Source organism: Talpa europaea (assembly GCF_964194135.1).
Source record: "Talpa europaea genome assembly, chromosome: 7".
Lineage (NCBI taxonomy): Eukaryota > Metazoa > Chordata > Mammalia > Eulipotyphla > Talpidae > Talpa > Talpa europaea.
The window spans coordinates 116,384,120-116,406,976 of NC_140074.1; the positions used below are offsets into that span (position 1 = coordinate 116,384,120).

The 22,857-nt window shown below is 54.8% G+C and overlaps 1 protein-coding gene across 1 annotated transcript; it reads left to right on the forward strand.

The window, feature by feature from the left end:
* Positions 1-19,898: 19,898 nt before the first annotated feature.
* On the forward strand, positions 19,899-22,469 carry PHOSPHO1 (phosphoethanolamine/phosphocholine phosphatase 1; the record flags this gene model as incomplete). The annotated part of the gene is made up of 2 exons (XM_084237721.1): positions 19,899-19,982; positions 21,711-22,469. Exons 1-2 carry the CDS (start codon positions 19,938-19,940, stop codon positions 22,467-22,469), a joined length of 804 nt encoding a protein of 267 aa, XP_084093847.1. The 5' UTR covers positions 19,899-19,937.
* Positions 22,470-22,857: the final 388 nt, after the last annotated feature.

Sequence of the window (22,857 nt, forward strand, 5' to 3'; positions counted from 1 at the left end):
CAGCTGAACGAGTGTCGGGGCTGATAACGAGGCCAGCGGGAGACAATGCGTCCTCCCACTTGGAGCTGACGCCGGCGCCCCGGGAGGCGCCGGGTCTGGCGGGGAAGGGGCGCGGCGGGGCCGCGCGGCTCCCGGCTCCGGTGCGCGCGCGCGGGGCTCCCGGGTCGCGGGCGCCGGGCCGCCCCGAGGGGCGCCGTCCCGGGACGTGGCGCCTGCAGAGGCGCGGCCGGGGCCGGCGGGGGCCGCTGCCCGGCGGACGCCGAGTCCCCGCCGCAGACGAGCGCGTCCTTCCTGGACGTGACACGCTCCGCGCTCCCTCGGCCACAACACGGAAGCGCGGGGAACGCCCGGCGGGCGCCGCGCCCCGCGCGCCCCGCTCCGTGAGGGCCGCGCGCCGGGGGGGGGGGGCGCCCAGGGCAACGAGCGCGGGCTGGGCGGGGACGCGTGTGAAACGCTCCTTTCTCCAGATTCGCCGCGGCCCCCGCGCGCCGCCCCCGCCGTCTGAATAGCTATTCTGTCTCGGCGGAGCCCCGCGTCGGGGCGGCTGATTGTTTAACTCGCAGACTGGCTGGCTTGGTGGGACTTCCAGACGCCTCTTGGGGACAGGTCGGGGGAGGGGGAGAATCTGTTCTCGGAGAAAGCCAGGCGCAAATAACGCTGCCCCCGGTCTGCTTTCTTTTGATCTTCTTAGGCGGTCTGGTGGCGCAAGGGGGTAGGCGCTGCCCTATGAAGCTGTCCGCAGCCTCTGCAGCATGAGTTCGAGCCCCGGCCAGCCAGGGCGCCACCCACATGGCGCAGCAGACCTCTCCTGCCATGCCCGCTGCTCCCCTCAGCAGTGTGTATCAGTCAGTCTGCCTGTTCTGTTCCCCGCTCTGTCTCTGGTGAATCCTCTCACCCGCCCCCCATCTCTGGGCTGTGCCCCAGCTCTTGTATGCATGAATAAATAAATTTTTAAAAAAAAAATAACAAAGTACGTGGAAGATACTAGTAGCAGAAGCGATGGAACGCCTGGCCCTCCGCCGCCAGTCCCGTGGAGTGGGAAAGAACTCGGTCAGTGCACCCAACGTTGGAGAGGCCATTCTCCCTCTTTTTCTGGCTGCTGCCTCTGGCGAGGGAATGGCAGGCTTCAAAGATTTCGGAGCAAGGAGGGAGGGAGGAAGACCTGGATCCTCTTCTGAGCAACCCGGCTTGCTTTCTAGGTGACTCCACATTTTCCCCACCTGGCTCCCCACAACTTTCTTCTCAGGGCACCTTTCCCTGCCCAACTCCACTAGGATCCAGGCGAAGGACCAGGCAGCACTCCTGATTTCTTGTTAATAAATCCACTTAGAGGCCACTTTAATGTGTTGTGACTCCTGGATCTCAAGCCTCTTCCCCATCTGGGCCTCAGTTTCACACTCTGCCTAAGTGGGACTATATCAACCTCTAAAAAGGCTTCTAGCACTAACATTCCAAGGAATTTAATTTAGATACTTGTCCACAGACAACAGCCGCCCATAAAGAATTCAGTTTTCTTCCTTATATCATTACATCTGCCTTCCCAGCATCTCTGTGCACCCTCGTGCTCAAGAAAAGGCTACTGAATAAGTAGACAGGACCCCTGCCTGTCCCCTCTCCCTAGCAAAGTCCCAGGGGCCACCAAAAGTACAAAGAGAAAAACAAGCCTAACCTTCTAGAAGCATCTCTGCTTTGCCCCAAGAGGAGAGGCTGATGGCCGCCTGCTGAGGCTTGGTGGGGCAGCAGGAACATATCCATGCAGAAGCTGGGTTGATTCCATGTCTGCTCCTCCCCCACTGCTTCCCCTAGCAGCTTTGAACACTTGGATTCCTAGGTGTTCCCTGGTCCATGGATACATCAGGAATGACGCCTCCCATTTTACAGTTGTCAAACCAGGGAAGTGGGTGACTTGGCCAAGTGCACACCAGAAAGTATGAAATGGCAGGCACAAGGCCATTTGCTCACTCAATGGAGATAGTAATACAATACTAATAATATTATAATACTTAATATTATAATATAATAATAATATTATATACTTAATATATCATATACAATATAATAATATATAATATGATTAATAGTATAATTAATGTTATAATAATTAATAATAATTATTATTACTTTCAATAACAAGGATGGAAGGAAAGTTTGTGCGGGAATGGAAGGAAAGTTTGTGCTGTTAGCCGGCAAGGGCGGGTGCAGCTGGGCATGAGAAGCTCTTTCCTTAGGCGTTTGTACCTAGTACCTAAACAGACCCCGCCCAGGGACTGGACACACAGGATGAACACGCCACGGTCTTTGCCCCGGAGGAATTGATACCAGAGGTCTTGGGGACAGCTGAGCACACAGATTAACCCTGCCCCCCGAGGCAGTTTTCACAGTGGACAGCAGGACTTGGGAGCCCAGGCACTGAGAGGCCTGGTGTGTTGGGTTGGGTTCATTTGTTTTAACATCTCTGCCATCTTTGGCAGCTCTCTCAAGGGAAATATAGGCAAGTGGACCTGCTACCCATCACCCAACTTGGATGTCACACCTGAAGGAGCGAGCACTTGGGTGACATCCCTGTCTTTCTCCTGGAGTCACCCTGTGTGGCTTCCCAAAGACCTCAGGAACGAGTTTGCTGGCCTTCCCTGTGATTTGGCTTCCATTTCCAGTGGTAACAGAGTGGTCAAATTTGAGGGGGTTGGGTTTTAACCATGTACTTGAATAACATTCTGTGTTCTCAATTTATTTTGCAAATGAATGTACATTTACACAGGTATGGGGATCAAATAGACGTGCATGGGATACCAACTTCAAAAGTACAAAAGAGAATCCAGTGGAAGGTATGTGTTCCTCCCTCCCCTGGCCCATCTCCCCATGTGCCTCTGGTGGGGGGTAAGAGTAGAAAAACTGGAAAGGAGATACAAGGTCAAGAACCTAACTCACACAAGGAGGTGGGGTAGAGGGGATTAGTGCGAGCCATCAACCCAGTTATAGAAACCAAGACCTTTAGGCATTAACACCCAGATTATAAGGCGCAACACCCAAAAACAATCAGACTGCTATAGGGAGTGTCAGGAGCACAAACCATCCACCCACAAAGATGAGGCCCTCCCTAAAGATGATAAAACCTAACACTGCCCCCCACAATGGGGCTGCACTCCGTCTGCCCACCTGTGACTCTGCAGATGCTTCCTTTCACCAACTCTCTCCCGTCTTGTCTTAGGTGACACCTAGACAAGAATCGGGTGTATGGACGGCCAAATCCAAGCTGGGAAGGAGAAGTTTGAGCTGAACTCTGGCGTGTATCCTGGATCCCCCCAGGGCCTGGTAAATTCCACTTATACCCCCCCCCACATTCCCTCCAGCCCACAGAGGCCAGCTGTGTGGAGAAGGTTGCGTGGCGCCCATGCTTCCCCAGGAAGTCAGCCTCCCTTGACCCTCCACATCTCCATCAAGTCAAGCACTTTTTTGTGCCCAATGCAGTCCTTTCAAGGAGCCAAGTGTCAAATGGGCCCCGCCCTCCCATTGCTCTGTTAAACCTATTAAGCCGTAAGGATTAGGAAGGTGTGTGCTGGGTGTGGGGTAAGGGGAGGTGGGCGGACAGGTAAGTGGTTTCTGGATGCGGGGGAGTGGAAGTGGGGGCGGGGGTTGCAGAGGTGGAAGGAAAGCTGTCCCTGGGCAGAAAGAAGCTTCAGGCAACACTGCCTTCAGGGGAAGCTGCGTCACTCCTTTCCAGAGATGTGGTCAAAGGTGAAAAAGTGGCAAATTGGAACCTGAACCCTTAACCCCAGCTGAATCAGACTAGCTGGCTTCAGGGACTCGCCTTCGAGGTTAGGAAGAACACAGCAAAATGTCTGTTCTTCAAACCTGCTTCTCCACCAGTAACACCTCTACCCTTCCAGCAGGCCCGGCTCGCCCTTCTCCACCCACACCCTGGCCTCCTCGCCTCTGTTCCCTCTGCCAGAGGCTCTCTGCTATCTGCAAGGGCGGGACCCCTGCCCAAGCCCCACACTTTATCAGGAGGCTTTCTCCTGCCGCCCTTGGTTGAGTATCACTCCCCTGGGCTCTCAATACCCTCCTGCTTGACCATCCCCAGGCGCACGGCTCTCAATACCCTCCTGCTTGACCATCCCCAGGCGCACGCCGCTCTCCAGTGCCCACAGCACGTTCTGGCATTCAGTAATTAGTTTGTTGGTTCTTCTCCCATTAGATGTGAGCTCCATGAGGCAAAAGTTGTCTGTGTCCCTGGTGGCAGAACAGCACCAGCACACAGTAGCAATGCAGTAAACATTTGTGGAATGAATGCGTGCACAAGTGACTCCCCTTAATGGTTCTCTGTAGAGTCCTCCCTAGTGTGGAGAGGGGCGCTCACACTGGCGGGGAGCCTTGAGCTCACTAAAGGGACTGCCACAGGACATGGGCCGAGCAGGTGTGATTCCCCGCTCCCTGCTTGGTGCACGGCCACCACGGATGCTGAGCCCAGGACCCAGAGAGAGGGGGCAGTCATGTGTGATTGGATTGTCCCTCCTATCTGACGCTCAGTGCCCTTAACCTGCCCTTGGCTCCCCGATGAATCAGCAAGTTCCTGCCTCTGGGGTTGCGTCAGTTCCCCTGGGGCAGATCAGAGGATCTTGCACAACATTAAGTAACACATCTGGGAGGGCAAGAGACTCAGAAAACCAGTCTGGGGACTAGAGTCAACCAGGGCCGAACCTGGGTCTTTGTAGGGAGAACCCAGGTCCAGGAAACTGCTGGTGCTGAGAACTTGGAGGGTAACCGGAGGTCCCCAGCCGTGACTGAAAATGGGCACCTCTGGTACAAGCAGTTGAAGAAACAGCTGCAAGGTGGCAAATCCTCACAGAAGATGAAAGCAGCTGTGCCTGCTTTAAGCCGCCACTTAGGAGAAAACTGAATAAGGATAAACAAGGGGGTCACTCCTTATTTTAGAGGCATGTTTTTTTTTTTAATCATTTGTTTGTTTGTTTGTTTTTGTTTATACAAGCACTGGGTACAGTCAGAAGCGCGGGAGGGTGAGAGAATCCACCAGAGCCAGAGTGAGGAGCAGAGCAGGCAGACTGAAGTACACTGCTGAGGGGAGCAGCGGGCGGCAGGAGAGGTCTGCGCACCATGTGGGACCCTCCTCCGGTGCCCGGGGAGCAGCCGGAGACCGAACTGGCGCTGCAGGGGCTGTGGGCAGCTTCACAATCCAGTGCTCAACCTCTGGCCACCGGGGAGGCCCTAAAGGCTGCAATTGGGAACATTGCACATTGGGGAGCTCCCCTGGTGCCTTTATAAATATTCAACTTCTGCATCATAATCATCTGAAAGGTGGCACTTTCTGATTTATAATCTGCCTGCAAAGACAGGCAGGAATCTTCCTTGCAGGAAGGAAGTGGACCCTATGAGGTTACTGCAAGTGTTATAGGACAGGGAGAGGGGTAGCCCAAACCCCGCAAACCTGCCTGTTTTAAATGGGTTCTGCCATCCGCCGCATCAACAAAAAACATGAGACTTTTTAATGGGAAGGAACTTTAATACAACTAGGAAACAAAACAGGTAAGGCAAAGAGTTTAGTTTCTAAATGAAGCACCCAAAGTTACCCGTCCCCTCGTGGGTAAAACTCCATCCATATGGGATTGGCCTAGAACAAGGCCCCACAGCCTGCCACAAGTCTAAAGCATCTTCCAGTGGGGACCCACAGAAAAGGGCCAGAAACAACCAGACAAGCCTGGAAGGAAAAGAGCAAAATCAACATCAAGATAAAAGCTGCCATTGTCACCTCCCCACGGGTCTCACCCACATCTGTGTCACCCAGTCCACGACCAAAAGACAAGCGCAGTTTCTTCACGTGTCTCTAGGCTCCATGTGCCTCCTCCAGGTCTCCTGGCTCCATCCTGCCTCAGTCTCTTCTCCAGCTTCTCCTCTTCCTGCTCAGCTCCACCCTCCCTTGGGTGGGGCAGGGAACCTCCCCCTTTCCTGGGGACCACCCTGTTACACAAGGACCCTGTGAAGTAACTGCAAGGACCCCCATTTTACAGAAAAGGAAACAGGCTGGGAGGCTAGCGTGTGTAAGTCATGCACTTCATCCAGAGCCTCACAACTGAAGCTCTTCCCAGTGTGTGATTCTGGAACACTCCTGGAGGGTGACCCAGGGCAAGAGACTCCGATGCAAGCGACAAAGAAGAAATCAAGATCCAGAGCAGCGAAGGAGTCTAAGTGGATTCCCTGACTGAGCCTGGGCTTGCGTCCTGGGTTCTCCCCTTGCATGTGCTTGGCCTCTGTGTGCCTTGGTTTCCTCATCCATAAAATGGGGGTGATCATACCTATATCATGGGGAGCTGAAAGGGTGACTGAACAGATGTGTGTTACTGCTGAGAGCATGCCTGGCATGCTGCTGCTATTATTATGCCTCTCGTTCTTGTTATTTTTACAATATCTCACGCTTCTTAAGTGAAATCTCCAGAGATATGTGACAAAGAGTCTCCTCGGGGAAGGCAGGCAAGCAGTCATTCTGTCCTTCACCCCAGTCTTTCCTTCCCCCTACCACCCTTACCTCCTCCAAAAGGTCACTCTGGGCTGGTTCTCTCCCAACCCCCAGAAGCCTCCCTGCTACCGCCTGGCCCCACCCACACAGCTGCCCGGCTGCTTTGGCCAGGGATGAATGGCCTCCTCCATGGCCTGCAGGCTGTGGTCACTCCACCTCTGCCTGTGGCAGGGCCTGGAGCCTGGATATTCCTGGCAGGCTGCAGTGCTTCCTTAGTAGGACACCCCACCACTCCCTGTGGGCCCCCTCTATTCTGGGAGCTGTAATTTAGACAGCCTTCCCTGCCCCAACTGCTATCTGTGGCTGCAGTCACCAATGCCAGGGGCCCTGCCCACCCCCCACTAGGCTGACTTTTCATAAACAGCTCCCAGGCTCCCCTGTTATCTTGGGCTCCGCGCCTCTGGGGAGGAGGCCCTGCCACCCTGGAGATACAAATGACCCCTCAATTCTGGGGGAAGCTAGTCTGATGTGGGCAGAGGCAGGAGGAGACCCGCACACATGAGAACCCAATATAGCAAGCCTCGGAACCTGACTCTGACATGTGCCAGGGCATAGTGCTGTGCAGAAAAGAGGAAAGCCTGTCATTATCCCCCCAACACCATGGGATCTGGCTTGATCTGGGCTGTGGTCTCCCCAGAGACCTCAGCTGGGCATACTCAACCATGAAAAAAAGAAATGGGGAATCAGTAACAGTGCGACTAAAGTGACCTTTTTAAAATACAAAGGTGGGCCTCCCCTGGTGGCGCAGCGGTTGAGCGCTGGGCTCGATCCTGGCCCTGGACACTGCCACAGGCACGCGACAGACCTCTCCTGCCGCACCCGCGCCCGTGCCTGCTGCTCCCCTCAGCAGTGTACTTTGTCAGTCTGTTCTGTTCCCCGCTCTGGCTCTGGCGAATTCTCTCACCCTCCCACACTCCTGATTGTACCCAGTGCTTGTATAAATAAATAAATCTTTTTTAAAAAATAAATAAATAAAATGCAAAGGTGATCATGGCAATCCCTAGCACCAAAATTCCAGTGGTTCTCAAAGGGCCATAAGAACCCTACCCTATGGCTTTTCTACCACCTCTCTCACCCCAGGACCTTTGCACAAGCTCTCTACACGGTTCTCTTCATCTAACTTCATATCCTGCAGGTCTCAGCTTGGAAGTCATGGCATGGAACCTTCTTCCTCTGACATCACCACATCTACACACTGCTCACTGGTCTTCTCCTTGGACTGGAATGGGAGGCCCTTGCCGATGTCCCTGTCTGTCTCCCTAGCCGACTATACACACACCCCCAGGGTAGGAACTTGATCCTGTGAACATTGTTTCTCTTTCACCCAGTCAGTCCTAGCATGCAGTAGGTGGTCAAAGAAATGTTTAAATGAATAAATGAATCGGTCCTCTGCCATTCCAGGGTGAGCAGGTGGCTGGTGGGGGGTGGGGAGGAGGCTAGAGAGAGAGGGAGGGTATTTGCTCCTTTGTACCCTTCCTATTCCCCTATTTCTGTTCCCTGTTCCTCTAACTATAACTTCAGGTTTGCTGTGTTGTCTTCCCGTCCTTATCTGGAAAAATATCGTTGCTGTGGCCATAGGCCTGCTGGTGGGGAGCTCCATGGTCTGTGGGAGCACGCTTGGGGTGAAAGGGAGGAGGCCACCATCACTTACAAGCAGCAGATGTCACTGGGAGGCAAGGCAGTACCGTGCCAGATGAGGGATCAGGCTCATTGCTTGGCCTGTTCTGCTATGATACAGACACACTTTTTGTACTTTGCTTGCTCCAAAGAGGAATTGCAAAGAATAACCTACAAGTACCACAACAATGCTGGAGGGAGTTATATTGTTCTACTTGTTGTCTCTATAAATTATTGGGGAACCTCTGAAATTATTTCTGCCCCCAAATTTTACTTGATTTTTTTTTAAGATTTTATTTATGCATACAAGAACTGGGGCACAGGCCAGAGAGTGGGGGGTGAGAGAATTCACCAGAGACAGAGCAGGGAACAGAACAGGCAGACTGATGAAATACACTGCTGAGGGGAGCAGAGGGAGAGTCAGGAGAGGTCTGCTACGCCACGTGGGTAGCTCCCTGGCTGGGGATGGAACTCGTGTTGCAGTGGCTGCGGACAGCTTCACAGTTGTGTCTTAACCCCTTGTGCCACCAGGGAGGCCCCCAAATTGTACTTGAATCCTTCCTCTCCATCAGGTCTCTCATCCTGCAGTTGCTCTTGGACTTATCCCAGCTCACCTACCCCACTCAGAGGCTGGGAAAGCTGGTGACTGGAGCTGCTTCTGCCTGCAAAGAGCATGAGACTCGCTCCCCGGAATATAACCAAAGAGCCAAGGTCTAGGCCCGACCTTTTAAAGAAAGACCGATGGCAGCTCAGGACCCTACTGCCCTGCTCCTGGAGGTTGGAGGTGACCCAAGACAGGCCTGGGAGGATAGTCAATCTAGTGACAAAACATCCAAAATGTCTGCTCTGGCTGGACCACATGATCCAGACATGCTCCCACCTCAGGGTCTTTGCACTTGCTGCTCCTTCTGCCTGATGTTCTGCCCTGAGATTTCTCATTCCATCAGGCCTTGGTGTAAATGGTCCCTTCCCAGTTGGACCTTCCCTGTTCACCCTGAACCTCCTTGCTCCATCCCTCCTTGCTTTATATTTCCCTATAGCCCTCCCTGACAGCTATTTAACATACTGGGTCCTCCCTCTGCTCCTTCCTTCGTTCATTCCTCTCTCTCTATCTCTCTCTCTGTCTCTCTCTCCATGTCAATTTTGTTGGTAGATATATCTCTGGTTTACTTGTCCATCGTGTGAACAGATTACCCCAATAGATTACATGTGGCAGCTTGAAGCAGCATTTATTATCTCCCACATTTCCGTGAGTCAGAAGTCCCCACCAGGTTACAGTCATCTCCAGGCTGATGGGGTGGAGACACTGTGTCCAGGGTCAGTCATGTGGTTGTTGACAGACCTCAGGTCTGCACTGGCTGCTGGCAGGGGCTGGGGGGGATCTGGGAGGAGGGTGGGCTTCCTATAGGGTTGTCCTTAACATGCCCTCCTCAACATGCCAGCTGCATCCCCTCAAGTAAGTGACCCCCCCAAAAAAAAGGGTTTGGAGGAGATAGAGAGCACCCAAGACAGAAGCCACAGTCTTTATAACCTATACTGGAAGAGGTGCCCCTTTGCACCCAATGCCACTAGTTGCACAGGCCTACCATGGTGCTGTATGGGGGGTGCGGACATCATGACATGGGCAACACCAAGGTCTCTTGAAGGCTGGTGACCACAGTTCCCAACATGTATCTGGCACATAGAAGATGCTCAGGAAATCATTGCAGAATGGAAGAGAGAAGATGGGCGTGATTTCTACCTGATGTCCACTCTGGGCTTTGATCGGGAGTTAACAGCTTTGGCCACTGCCCCACACCAGGACTTCCACCCTGCCCCTGCAGTACCCTCTTATATCCAGCACCACCTCTTCCCATCCCTGTGACCTTGGGCAAGTCCTAAACTCACAGGTCTGTGGAAACTAAAAGAAACTAGGGTAAAGCATGACAGGGAGACACATACCCTCATAAGTGTGGCATCACGGCTGTCACCAGTCCTGGAGGGCAAGCCCAAGGCTCTCCCTGGCGTCAGGCACTGTTTTGAGCTGGGGGTATTGGTGTGTGTTTCTGTAAGTTTGATCTCCGGGGAGCAGTGGCTGAGGGAGACTGCCCCAGATCAGCTGTGGCCTGGGTCACATGGTCCAGACACCAGGTTTATCACTTGGCCCAGAGGGAGACATGTTGGGGCCTGAGTCACCCAGACAAGGGCACCTGCTGAGCACTGAGTAACATGCATGACATCAGCGCTTCTCATCCTCTTACAGGAAGGTGAGGCGGGCCGCCATGGAATCTTGGGAAAGTTTACATGCCCATTTTTGTGTCAGTAGAAAAAAGCATCCAAAAATGACTGGTTAATAAAACCAGTGATCTAAAAACACACAAAAGCACATATAATGAGCACATATAATTTGCAGAGGGATGGCAGATTCAACATGCTAGTACCTGGCTGGGGTCTCCTTGAAGGCAGTGACAGGAGCCCCCTGAACAAATGAAGGAATGCATGAATGAATGAGTAAAAAAAAAAAAAAAAAGAGAGTCAAATAACTGCCAAAAGGCCAGACTCATTGCATAGTGTAATACATCTCCCTTGCTAATTGTCTCTGGAAAACTGGTTGATTTCAAAAGACCTGTGTTCAAGTTTTTCCTTACTGCTGTATGACTTTGGATTTGTCATCTAATCACTCTCAGCCTCATTTTCTTCATCAGGAAAATAATGTGACTTATGAGAGAGTGTTTTGTAAGCTACAAAGATAAAAATATGAGGGCTTCTTATTTTGGTCAGATTCTTATTCTGATGTGTGCATATGGATTTAGGCAAAAGAAATTAGATATTCTTATGGAGCCGTCCTCCAGCCCTCCAGGCCTGTTGCTCTCAGCACAGACCTGCCTGGGGATAGGGAGGATTCCTGGGTGGGATGGTTTTCTTAAAGGAATGTAAATCAGAAGGCCTGCCAGCCCTGTCCTCTGTTAGCATACCCACAGTCAGGTGGCCAGCTTAGATCACAGCTGAGGCAGGACAGCTTACTCTGGCCTCTTTCCAGGCCAAAGGCCACACCCACCACTAGGAGACTAGATTAAGTATCCTAAAATCATTCTGGCAACAAATATTTACTGAGCAGCTGCTCTATGTCTGGACCTGTGCTAGGTGCTGGAGATCCCATAGGTGAAACCCCAATAAGGTTTCCATCCTCTTTGGAGTTATCAGATGGGAAGCAAATGAATCAAACATCAGAAGCAGTATAGGGTGCAGTACCGGAAATCTGGGGGGTAGGTGGTGGGCAGGACAAGTTTTCTTTTAGAAATGATATAGGAGCTGAGTCCTGGACTCAGAAAGAAGCCATGAATGGGGTGGGAAATACTCTGGGCATGGGCTGCAGCAAGTGCAAAGGGTCTGTGGTAGCACATTTGAAAATTTGAAAGGCTAGTGTAGTTAGAGGACACAGGCTGAAGTGGACAAGGACACGAGAAGCAGAGAAGTAACCTGGAACCTGAGACATCCAGAGACTAAATCACCTATTTTATTTATTTATTAAAGATTCATTTTACTTATTTATGCACACAAGAGCTGGGGTGTAGACCAGAGATGGGGGGTGAGAGGATTCACCAGAAAGAGAGTGAGGAGCAAAAAGGCAGACTGACTGAAATACACTGCTGAGGGGAGCAGCGGGCGAGTCAGGAGAGGTCTGCTGTGCCATGTGGGTATCTCCCTGGCCAGGGTGGCTACGAATAGCTTCATAGTGCTGAGTCTTAACCCTTTGTGCCACCAGGGATGCCCCTCACCTGTTCTCTTTAATGTGAATTTGCAAAGACAAAGGAACTGGGGTGGCAGATTTTGAGTCTCTATATAGATCATAGCCATTATGCAGGAGGGTACACAAGAGCGTGCCTCAGAAGCCAAGTGAGAGGAAATACCCCAGCAAGTGGGATTTGAGTCAGACAGCAAGAACTTCCTGCCCAGAGGGCACACTGAGGGCCGACTTCCTCTACTTCACCTGTTATGGGCCACTGCCAGGTAGCCGAAAAGGGATTCCTTTGTTCTGTCACTGCTTTATCCTGCTCTTTGCCATATTACTCCCCACCCTGCTCCTTATTGAGGCGGGCACGGTGAATGCTTATAGAGGAGGGGCTGAGGCTGGGAAGGCAAGGAGGGAAGGCTGCAAGGGTGGGGATGCTGTTTGGAGGCGACTTCAGGCTACACCAGAGAGAGTGAGAGGAAAGAGAGGAGACAGCCAGAATCAGCCTGGGCATCAGGTGGGAAAGTGAAGGAAAGGGGTCAGCTCAGGCCTCTCCAGGGGAACCCAACTCCTCGAGGATGAGTCTCCTCTACCCTGGGTCCCAGCTGCATCACCGGCTGACAATTGCCTTGGTGGCCACAGGAAGAACAGATCTGCCAGCTGTTCTCTGACACTGTCTGAGTCTCCGATCTGGACAGTAAGCTCCTCGAGGACAGAGCCTATCTGTTCAATAGCACAACTCCCCATATCTGATGCGGTTGACGTTTGTCGAATGAATGAAAACACAAACAAGCAACAAGTGTTATAGGACAGGGAGAGGGGCAGCCCAAACCCCGCAAACCTGCCTATTCTAAATGGGTTCTGCCATCCGCCGCATCAACACAAAACATAGGAGACTTTAATGGGAAGGAACTTTAATAAAACTAGGAAACAATACAGGTAAGGCAAAGAGTCTAGTTTCTAAATGAAGCACCCAAAGTTACCCATCCCCTCGTGGGTAAAACTCCATCCAAATGGGATCGGCCCAGAACAAGGCCCCAAAGCCTGCTACAAGTCTAAAGCATCTTCCAGTGGGGACCCACAGAAAAGGGTCACAAACAACCGGACAAGCCCGGAAGGAAAAGAGCAAAATCAACATCAAGATAAAAGCTGCCATGGTCACCTCCCCACGGGTCTCACCCACATCTGTGTCACCCAGTCCACGACCAAAAGACAAGCGCAGTTTCTTCACGTGTCTCTAGGCTCCATGCGCCTCCTCCAGGTCTCCTGGCTCCATCCTGCTTCCTTCCTCAGTCTCTTCTCCAGCTTCTCCTCTTCCTGCTCAGCTCCACCCTCCCTTGGGTGGGGCAGGGAACCTCCCCCTTTCCTGGGGACCACCCTGTTACAATAGTACTGTCTTGTAGTGATGACCTGGAGGGAGCAGGCCATCCTCAGCCGCAGACGGGTCCCAGTTGCAAGATCTGAATCTTGATCTAAGTTATTACCACATTCTTCCAAGGATGGGGTGGGGGTGGGGCAGCCTGTTCTGGGTTGTAGAAGGGTAATTCAAAAAGGATTAAGGCAGGTCATGTGATATTCTAGTGAGGAATGTAGCTCTGTGGGCAACTGCTTGAATTCAAGTCCTTGTTTCTGCAGCCTCCTTAGCTCTGTGACCTTGGGCAAGTTATATACCACTCAGTGCCTCACGTTTCTCATTCATGAAGTGGGGGTACAAATATCATAGGGTCGCTGTGAGAATGAGGAGACCGCTTGGCACCTGGTGATGCTCCATGTGACGACCAGCCCCAGTCCCTAGCACGGAGCCATAGACCCAGAGGACCCTACAACAGATCTTGCAGAATTGCTGCAACAGCAACCGCACAGCCTTCCCCACTGAGCCCACCCTCATCACACCTCAGATTACCAAGGGCCTTTGCCTTCTGCAGACAGGGCCAAACATCTGGGCTGAGAACTTCGTCCTACATAGCAACCCTGGGCAAGGCTTTCTTAATGTCCCCCAATTGTTAGGGGGAAGTGATGTCCTGAGTTAATCCCATACAGGCTTTGTGGACTCCACCCCCACTCCAGACTAAAGCCATCAAGACTCTGGGAAAGACAAATCCCATCACCACCAAGGGAGGGTGGCTGGGACCTGAGGGTGGAGTTGGGCAGCCAGGTTGGATATAAAAAACCAAACACGTGGGCCTTGGGCTCTCTCTGGCTCGCGATCGCTCGCCTCCCGGCTTCACCGCTCCTGGCTGGCGGCCAACTCTGAGAGCGCCATTTTGGGATTCCTGATCGGCGGATCGGGTAGGACTCATTTAAAACTTTGTCTCCCGCTTTTCTCCCAGAGCTGTACATTTCCTCATTTCCCCTTCCCTTGTAAATAAACCTTTTATTAACCTTTCACGTGTGCCTGCAGTAGAGCATTGATAAGTCCTTTTAAGCGCGAGGGTGAGGACCCACAGTCAGGCACCCCGTTTTGTATCGGGGTTGCTCTACAACACAACCTCTGCTTTCTTGTTGGTAAAAAAAAAAAAAAAAAAAAAAAAAAAAGCATACTAAGCCCATGTGCCAGCGTTCTTATGGGTGTTATGTACTCAGCATCCAGCCTGCAATCTTTCCTGTCCTTCCTCAAGCGGAGCCTGTGGCCTGAACTAGGAACTCCCCATCTGCCATCCCCTTGCCCTCCCCCTCCCCCAGGCACAGAGAGCAAGTGGGACAGTTGCTCTAACATGGAAAACAAACCTCCCAGGGGCAAGTCACATCCTTTTGGTGAAGACCAGCTGGAATGCTCTAGCTGTGAGGCTGGCTGTTAGGGTTGACTACTAGTGACTTTTGCCCCTGTCACCTCAGATGACTCCTGTCAGTTTTCTGCCAGATCACTGACCTGAGTCCTAAGGTGAACCCCACAGGCAGAGGGAAAGTTCTGCAGCCCCAGCTCCTGGCCAGGCCTCTCACCCTGCAGGGGAAGGGGTGTGGCCAATGGGAGTCCCATTCCATTTCTGTTCCCATCTGTAGGGACAAGACTGATCATCCAACCTGCTTACTCATTGGCACAAGAGAGGAAAGTTGAAGGGGTGGGGGGCTCCCTGGTGGCGCAGTGGGTTGAGTGCAGTGCTCTGAAGCTGTCCGCAGCCTTTACAGTGCTGGTTCAATCCCAGCCAGCCAGGGAGCAACCCACATAGTGTGGCAGACCCCAGTTCTTGTATAAATAAATAAATCTTTAAAAAAATAATAAAGTTGGGCCTCCCTGGTGGGTGCAGAGGTTGAGCACTGGGTTGCTAAGCTGCCCGCAGCCTCTGCAGAGGGGTTCGATCCCCAGCCGCTGGGCACGCAGACCTCTCCTGCCGTGCCCGCTGCTCCCCTCAGCAGTGTATTTCGTCAGTCTGCCTGTTCTGCTCCCCACTCTGGCTCTGGTGAATTCTCTCACCCTCCTGCGCTTCTGACTGTACCCAGTGTTTGTATAAATAAATAAATCTTTAAAAAAATAAATAATACGTGGTGCTCTGGTAGCACACACATGGTCCATGTAAAAAAGTCTGCAGGTGTGTAACAGGGCAGGAGATGGCGTGCAGGCTGAAGACCGGGTGCCCAGCAAAGGGGGCTGGTGCGTGCCTGAGGAAGGAGTCTCCCGAGAGAGAAAGAGCTGGCTGTGCTGGAGAGTGGTAAGCAAGGACAAGGAGCAAGGAGCTAGGGAGCCCAGTAGCCCCAGGGCTGGTTTACAGCGGGGGTGCAGGACCAACATACCCGAGCGCCTGGCACCCCATGAGGAGCACTCCTTGCCCACCCTCACGTCCCCTCTGGTCTCCAACCCCAGGTCACTCGGGCCTTTGCATTTGCTGGTTCTCCAAGGAATGAAGGACTAAAGTTAGACTCGAGCCTGGAGGGCCTCTATGTACCCCCTGCCTCCCCTCTCCCAGCCCCTGGGTTTGAACTGGGCTAAATAATCTCTCCTGAGTGTTATGGACATTCAGCCAGAAGTGCAGTGACCCATACAGTGTTCATGGTATGATCTAAGTAAATGTTTCACCTCTTTCCATTCTAAATAAATCTCCTCTCACCACCGGCTCGTGGCAGGGGAGGAAGGTGGGTGGTGAGGGGCTAGGGATGAACTGCTAGGAAGCAGAGGGGAAAGTGGGCTTTTATTCCCCATCACAGTGCTCACAGGGTAGGGGAATGGGCGCGCCCCTCTCCTGGCCACCCCAGTAACCTGTAACCCGGGAAGGGTCCCCAGGGGCGGGGCGGGGCGCCACCACCCTGCCAAGAGGGCAGAGGGCACCTAGCTGCGCGCAAGGGGGAAACAGAAAATGCTCTTCCTGAGCAGGGTCAGCCGATGCCAACCCCCGGGTTTAGGGGCGAAGACCCGAAGGCGGGGCGCGCCCGGAGGCGGGGCGCGCTTCTGCAAGGCGCAGGAATCGGAGCCCAGGAGCCCGCGGCCGAGCGAGCCCACCGCCCCGGCGCTTCTCGGTGCGCGGGCGGGGACTTACGCCGAGACTCGCGGTCACTCCGAAGAGGGCGCCCCCGCCGCGCTCGCCCGCGGGGATGGGCCGCGGCTCGCCCTCCGAAACCCTGTGCCCCGGCCCAACCCCGCCGTCGCCGGCGCGCGGGGCTCCCGGAGCCCCGGGGGCCAGCGGGGGGCGTGGCCGGCGGGCGGCCCGCCCCTTTGATGTGCGCCGGCGCCTCGGCGATTGGACGGCCGCTTGTGACGTGCGGGGACTGCGGCGGGCCGGGTGCTGCGGCAGCCGCAGCGCCAGCCGCGGCTCGGGCTCCGGCTCCCGGGCATTTAAAGGGGACGCGGCGGCGGCGGCCCGGGGGGATGGGGGGCAGGTGGAGGGGACGGCTCAGACGCGCATCACCCACCGCCCCTCGGCACTGGAGGGACTCGTGAGCCGGAGCCCAGAAATCCGGGGGTGGATAAGACACCGCGTCCCCTCCATTCCCGTAAGCACCCCTTGCTCCATCCTGCGCCCAGTACCTCAGCTAGCCCCTCGCCCCACTCCTCACACTCCAAACTCTGTCGGGACAGACCCTGCCGCCGCCGCGCCCCACGTGAGTCCTGGGTCTCCCGAGGTAGGGGCGGGCCGGGGTCCCACTGAGGGGTGGGGGCTGCGGGGAGTTCGAGAGCGCTCCTTCCCGCGGGTGTCGGCGGGGACCTCCCTGGAGCGGAGGAATGAGTCCCCCTTCTCTCGCCCACCCCAGGGACGTGGTGCCCGGGTTTTCCCTCTGTCCCCGATTAGGGGAAAGTGAAGGAATCCGTGTCCCCTTGCTCCCCGCCACCCACGAGTCCCTTCGACTTCCCTAACTGCGCAACCCCCGCCCCGCATTGGGAAGCACCCGCCAGCTGGGGGTGTGCCAGAGTGCCTGATTTCCAGCCACCTCTAAAAATATCTCTCCCCCCACTGCACCGGCAGCTGCCACCTCCCTGGCCAGTGAGGATCCCTTGCAGTTTGCCCACCTAGGCAGGACCAGCCCAGAGGTGACTTCTGGTCCCAGCTTCCTCCCTGGCACCAGGCATCACGGCCAGCCAGTCAGGACAGCAAGGGGGTGGGGGGAATCCCCGAGCAATATGGGAAGGTGAACAATATGGAAAGATGTGGCTGCAATTTTCCCAAGAGGCACCTGAGGTCCCTGAGTTCTAATCCTGATTTTGATGCTGTGTGACCCCCCCCCTCCCCAGGACATTAGCTTGACATCTGGGCCTGTTTTTCCTATTTGCTGCCAGCGTTGGTGAGCAAGGAAGAGACTAGGGAAGTTGGGAGCTATATGGGGGAGGGAGAGATTTCCAGCTTAGTGACTCAACCTGATTTCTAGTGATTGATACACAGGGATCTGGTCTTGGGCAGAGGACTTTTACAATATTATTTCTGGGATCATAACCACCACCACCACCCACACTCTCCCATTTCCTGTGGGGAAATGTCACCAAACTGTCCTGAGGACTTCTTGTACATTAACAGGGGAATTTCATATTTAGGACCCATGCCATAGAGCGGCCTGTTTCCTTCCCCCTTTCCCAGGGGACCCTCCCACCCCATTCCCACAGATATAATCTAAGAACATTTGTGTAAAAAGCAGGGAGGAATCCGGTGATCTGATGTGGAATCGGGGGCAGGCACCCCTTTCAGATGCGACTAGAATATGGACGGACTCCCTGCCTCCCCCAAGAAACCCTTTTCTCTCTGCTCTAGACTGCAGGAGCAGCTCAAGGAGCTTGTCCCCCTTTTCTCTGAGGACTCAGTTTGGCAACCACAAAAGGATTTGATCACTCTGGACAAAGCTACCAGAGGTGAGTAACCTTTTTGAAGGGGATCCCAACTGGGTGGGGCTCCCTCTAACGACTGGGGCTTGAGAGGTGAGGGACATCCCAGCAAGGGCTTCTCAGTAACTCAGAGAAGAAGCCCAGGATGCCTCGCTTTCTGCCCTGAGGACTGAAAGAAATAAGGGCAATGGCACCAAACAATAAATGTTTAATTTCCCTAAATACTATTATTAGATGGAAAAAAAAAACTGTCTTGAGCTCTGAGAAATTAGAAGCGTTGAAAGTGATTAAAATCAGTAAAGTACTCCATCAACTTAAAGAAAAAGAGACAAGGACAAAGTAATGAAAGCGGGTCTGTGGGCAGCTGCTGGGGACCCGTGCTTCTCCCGGCACCCGACACTTGTTTGCCCATGTTTACTTTTACAATGGGAGTGGCATCCCTTGACCTTTCTCCTCCAACTCGCCTGGCCCTGGGCAGACATATCAGTCGGGATCCTGGAACACTAGAATTCCCTCCAGAAAGGACCTGGAGACAGTTCCTTCCACCCCAACCCCCCAAACCTGCATTCCCTCATCCCCCTTGTTTCCCTCCCCTTATCTCCCATCTTCTCCTTGCCCTGTCTCATCTCCCAACCCTCTCCCCCTTCACTACCCAATTCAGCTACCCCATTCAGCTCTGGCTCTCACAATTCCTTAATTAAAAGTTATTAGGGAAGAGGCTGGAACCATTATCCCAAACCTACTGAAAATGTTTAATGCTTATGTGGTCAGGATGTGAGGAGGGAGAGATGGGCGCATCAAGATAACAGGTAATGAAGTCCTTCCCTCAGACCTGGACCCTGCTCCTGGTATGACCTGTCTGGGGGGCACTAGCTTCTCCCTGCTGTCCTGGGATGGTCTGTGGAGAGGATCACCTTGACAAAGTCAGAGGGACTGGCTGTACCTCCCATAGTCACCACCAGAGGGCAGCAGCCAGCCAGACCTTGGCTCTGTTCACATCTAGTCTCCAGGTTCTTCAATATCTTTCCAGTCTATCCCGGCTGGGGCTGCCTCTGGTCTCTTCCACTCCAGGGTGGAGGTGAGTGGGGGGTCTAGGGAGAACACTGGGAGTTGTAGGTGGTGTCCTTTGTAGCTGCAAGGTGAAGGCTTCTATCATCAGAGCCACACAGCAAATACCATGGAAATTTCAACCCGATTACTGTCGCACTGCTGGCCTCTGAAAGCACCTGGGACGTGAGTCCCAGATCACCCGTAGTGCTCCCAGGGTCCCCCTGCACTGTGGGACAGTGAGCCCAGTCATCTGCCCCTTGCCTTTTGAGGGCAAAGGGAAGGCAGGGCTGTGGCCAGGTGTTCATGAATCAGGCTCTGCTGAGTACCTGGGACTGATAACCAGTGAAAGAATATGAGTGAAAGTGGTTAATAAACTGTCGTGCCAACACGTGAAAGGGGCGCTGATCATACTGGAGAGAAAAGCACCAGTCTCATACTGGTTCTGAGATCTGACTCTGTCACCTACAGTGGGTGAACTTTGAGCCAATGGGTTAAGCTGTCTGGGTCTCCAGTAATGTCATCTGTAACCTCAAACATCCTGGGGCATTGTTAAGAGGGCGCCTAACAAGGACATTGGTTTCTGTAAGTGCCGTGCCCCTTCAAGGGGCTGTTTTTACTGAACCCCTGGGGCTCAGCAGAGGGATAGGGCCAGGTGGACATTAACGGTGGTAATAAAGTCAGCTGACCGTACACCCTCAAATGGACCTTCTGTGGTTGTCAGGAACTCTGGACGACGGCTGGATGCCAACAGAGTCCCCGCAAGTAGTGGCCAGGGTGATGTGCCGACAATGAACGGGTGTTTTCCAGTTGCTGGCCTCCGGTGCCTGTCTAGGGTAAGTGGGTCCCTGTAAGGGTCACTTTGGATGAGACCTCAAGCCCCACTTTTCCATCATGGTAGGAAGAGCCCCATCCTGCCCCTTTCAGGCTGGCCTCACCCTTACCCGGCCTCTACCAATCCCTGGAAGCTTCTGCCCCGGACATGGGGACCTGAAGTTTTACAATTTCAACTCCAGGGATCCTGGGCCCCTGAGAGTCCCAGGTAGATGGTGGTGAGACCAGAGGGTGACCCTGGGGATGCGGTCAAAGGAACAGCTCTGTTAGGGAAGCAGAGAGCTCCATTCAAATCCCAGCTCTGAATCAGGAGCTTGAACTTCCATTTCACAAGGCGTGCCAGGCCATGGCACTACAGACCTGTTAGAGAGGGAGTCAGAAAGAAGCCAGAAAGAGGAACGGGAGGCCTGCGAGGGAGAAAGGCAGTGCGGGGGGTGTGAAGCCGAGCCTGGCCTGCTCACTCTGCGGGCTTGTAGAGCAGCTGGCAGGCAGAGGCGCAGGGAGAGACTGCTGAGGCTTCTGCTGTCTCCAATTGCTTGCCTTTCTTGTTCCCTCACACTTGCCTGTTGTCCCCATCCTCTCCGTGTCCCCCGTCAACGTGACTCTGGTCCAAAGTCTGACCACGTCGGGAGCCACCAGGCCCCACTCTGTCTTCCTGTCCAGCCTGTCTCCAAGCTCCCCCTGCATGACTTCCTCCTAGCCCTCTCCTCCCCCACCCCACATCTCCACTCCTGCTCCCTCCTCTGCCGTTTCAGCCACGGCTGCTCTCTCTCCTCTCCCTTACCTGTCTCCCAGGTATGTCGTGGCCTGTTGCGGGAGGCTCCTACCTCCCCAAGCCCCACTGCTTCTCCTGCTGCCCGCTTGCTTCGGACTCTGGCAGAAACCCCATCTGACACCTTCCTCCCAGGGAATTGGCAAGTGATTAGTGATGAGCTGTCAGCACAGGGCCCTAAAACTCCCCAGAGAAGCTGTGTTCCACCCCTGGACCGCTTTCCAGAGCCATCTGTCTGGAAGAAGCTCCCAGAGAGTCTGCCCGGGTCAGTCCACCTGGCTGGTTATTCCACAAACCAAAACCCGGTTCTCTGTGCAAACTCTCCAGGCACTGAACTCTCCAGGCCTGGATCTTAGCTCCTGCCCCAGGACTCAGGACCTGGCACTCATTATCTACATGGCTGGGATGATGCCAACAGGTGGCCAAAAGCCTGGCACCTTATTGCCCACCACAGTCCCGCAGCCATGGTTCCTCTAGTGGGGTGAATGGGCATCTCCCTCCACGGGCTGTTAGGGCAGACGGCCCTGGAGAGTCCCCGCCACCCACCCTGTATCCACATCTAAGCAGGGGTCGCTGCAATGCTCCACAGCCATCTAGTCCAGAAGTCTCCCCAAAGGGGTGACCCCTTGGAAGCTGCTCTTCCCTCTTTTAAGCTGACCCTTTTAAACTTCCGAAAGAAACAGAAACAGGTGCGAAGAACCCTTCTGGGTTCGGGAGGAGGACGGTCCTCTGAGGATAAACCCAGCGCAGTTAACCGAGAGGTGCCAGGGGGGCGGGTGGGGGGGGTGGGGGCGGCGGCGGGTGCTCCACACAGCTTAACCAGCCTTGGGTCCTCCTCAGGTCTTGGACGCGCCAGCGCCTCTGGCCGTGGCCCGCTAACCAGCCTCTCCTCGGCCGGCCCCCGCCGCGCCGCCTCTCGCTTGCTCCCTCCTCCTGCTCCTCTCCCCCCTGCTCCCAGGACGGCGGGATGGCGGCGCAGGGCGCGCCGCGCTTCCTCCTGACCTTCGACTTTGATGAGACTATCGTGGACGAGAACAGCGACGACTCCATCGTGCGCGCTGCCCCGGGCCAGCGCCTGCCCGACAGCCTGCGCGCCACCTACCGCGAGGGCTTCTACAACGAGTACATGCAGCGCGTCTTCAAGTACCTGGGCGAGCAGGGCGTGCGGCCGCGGGACCTCCGCTCCATCTACGAGGCCATCCCCCTGACGCCGGGCATGGGCGACCTGCTGCAGTTTGTGGCCAAGCAGGGCTCCTGCTTCGAGGTGATTCTCATCTCGGATGCCAACACCTTCGGCGTGGAGAGCGCGCTGCGCGCCGCCGGCCACCACGGCCTGTTCCGCCGCATCCTCAGCAACCCGTCGGGGCCCGACGCGCGGGGGCTGCTCGCGCTGCGGCCCTTCCACACGCACAGCTGCCCGCGCTGCCCCGCCAACATGTGCAAGCACAAGGTGCTGAGCGACTACCTGCGCGAGCGGGCCCACGACGGCGTGCACTTCGAGCGCCTCTTCTACGTGGGCGATGGCGCCAACGACTTCTGCCCCATGGGGCTGCTGGCCGGCGGCGACGTGGCCTTCCCGCGCCGCGGCTACCCCATGCACCGCCTTATCCAGGAGGCCCAGAAGACCGAGCCCAGCTCCTTCCGCGCCAGCGTGGTGCCCTGGGAAACCGCCGCCGACGTGCGCCTCCATCTCCAACAGGTGCTGAAGACGTGCTGAGGACCGCGGCCTGCCGGGAGCGCCCGGGCGACCGGGTGGAAGGGGGTGAGGGATGGGGCGAGCGGGAAAGACGAACCTACTTTTATTACTCCCTCTTCCCTTTTGTATGTCCCTCCCTCCGCGAATTTCTAGACTTCCAGGCTCGTCCATTTAGGGGCTGGGGAGGGAGTTCGGAGCCGACCCTATCTATGCAGTTAACCCGGTTCGGCTGCCTCCCCCGGTTCTGCAGCAACAGTTGAATGCAGGCCCAAGCCGGTGGCGCGCGCACCGAGCCCGGCAGCAGTGCTTCCAAAGCCTCGTGCCCCGAGCTGGGAGGGCGCAGGTCCTTGGCAGCGGAGAGCAAACATCTCCCACCGCTTTCATGGCTGCCTCGGGCTGTGAACCCTCT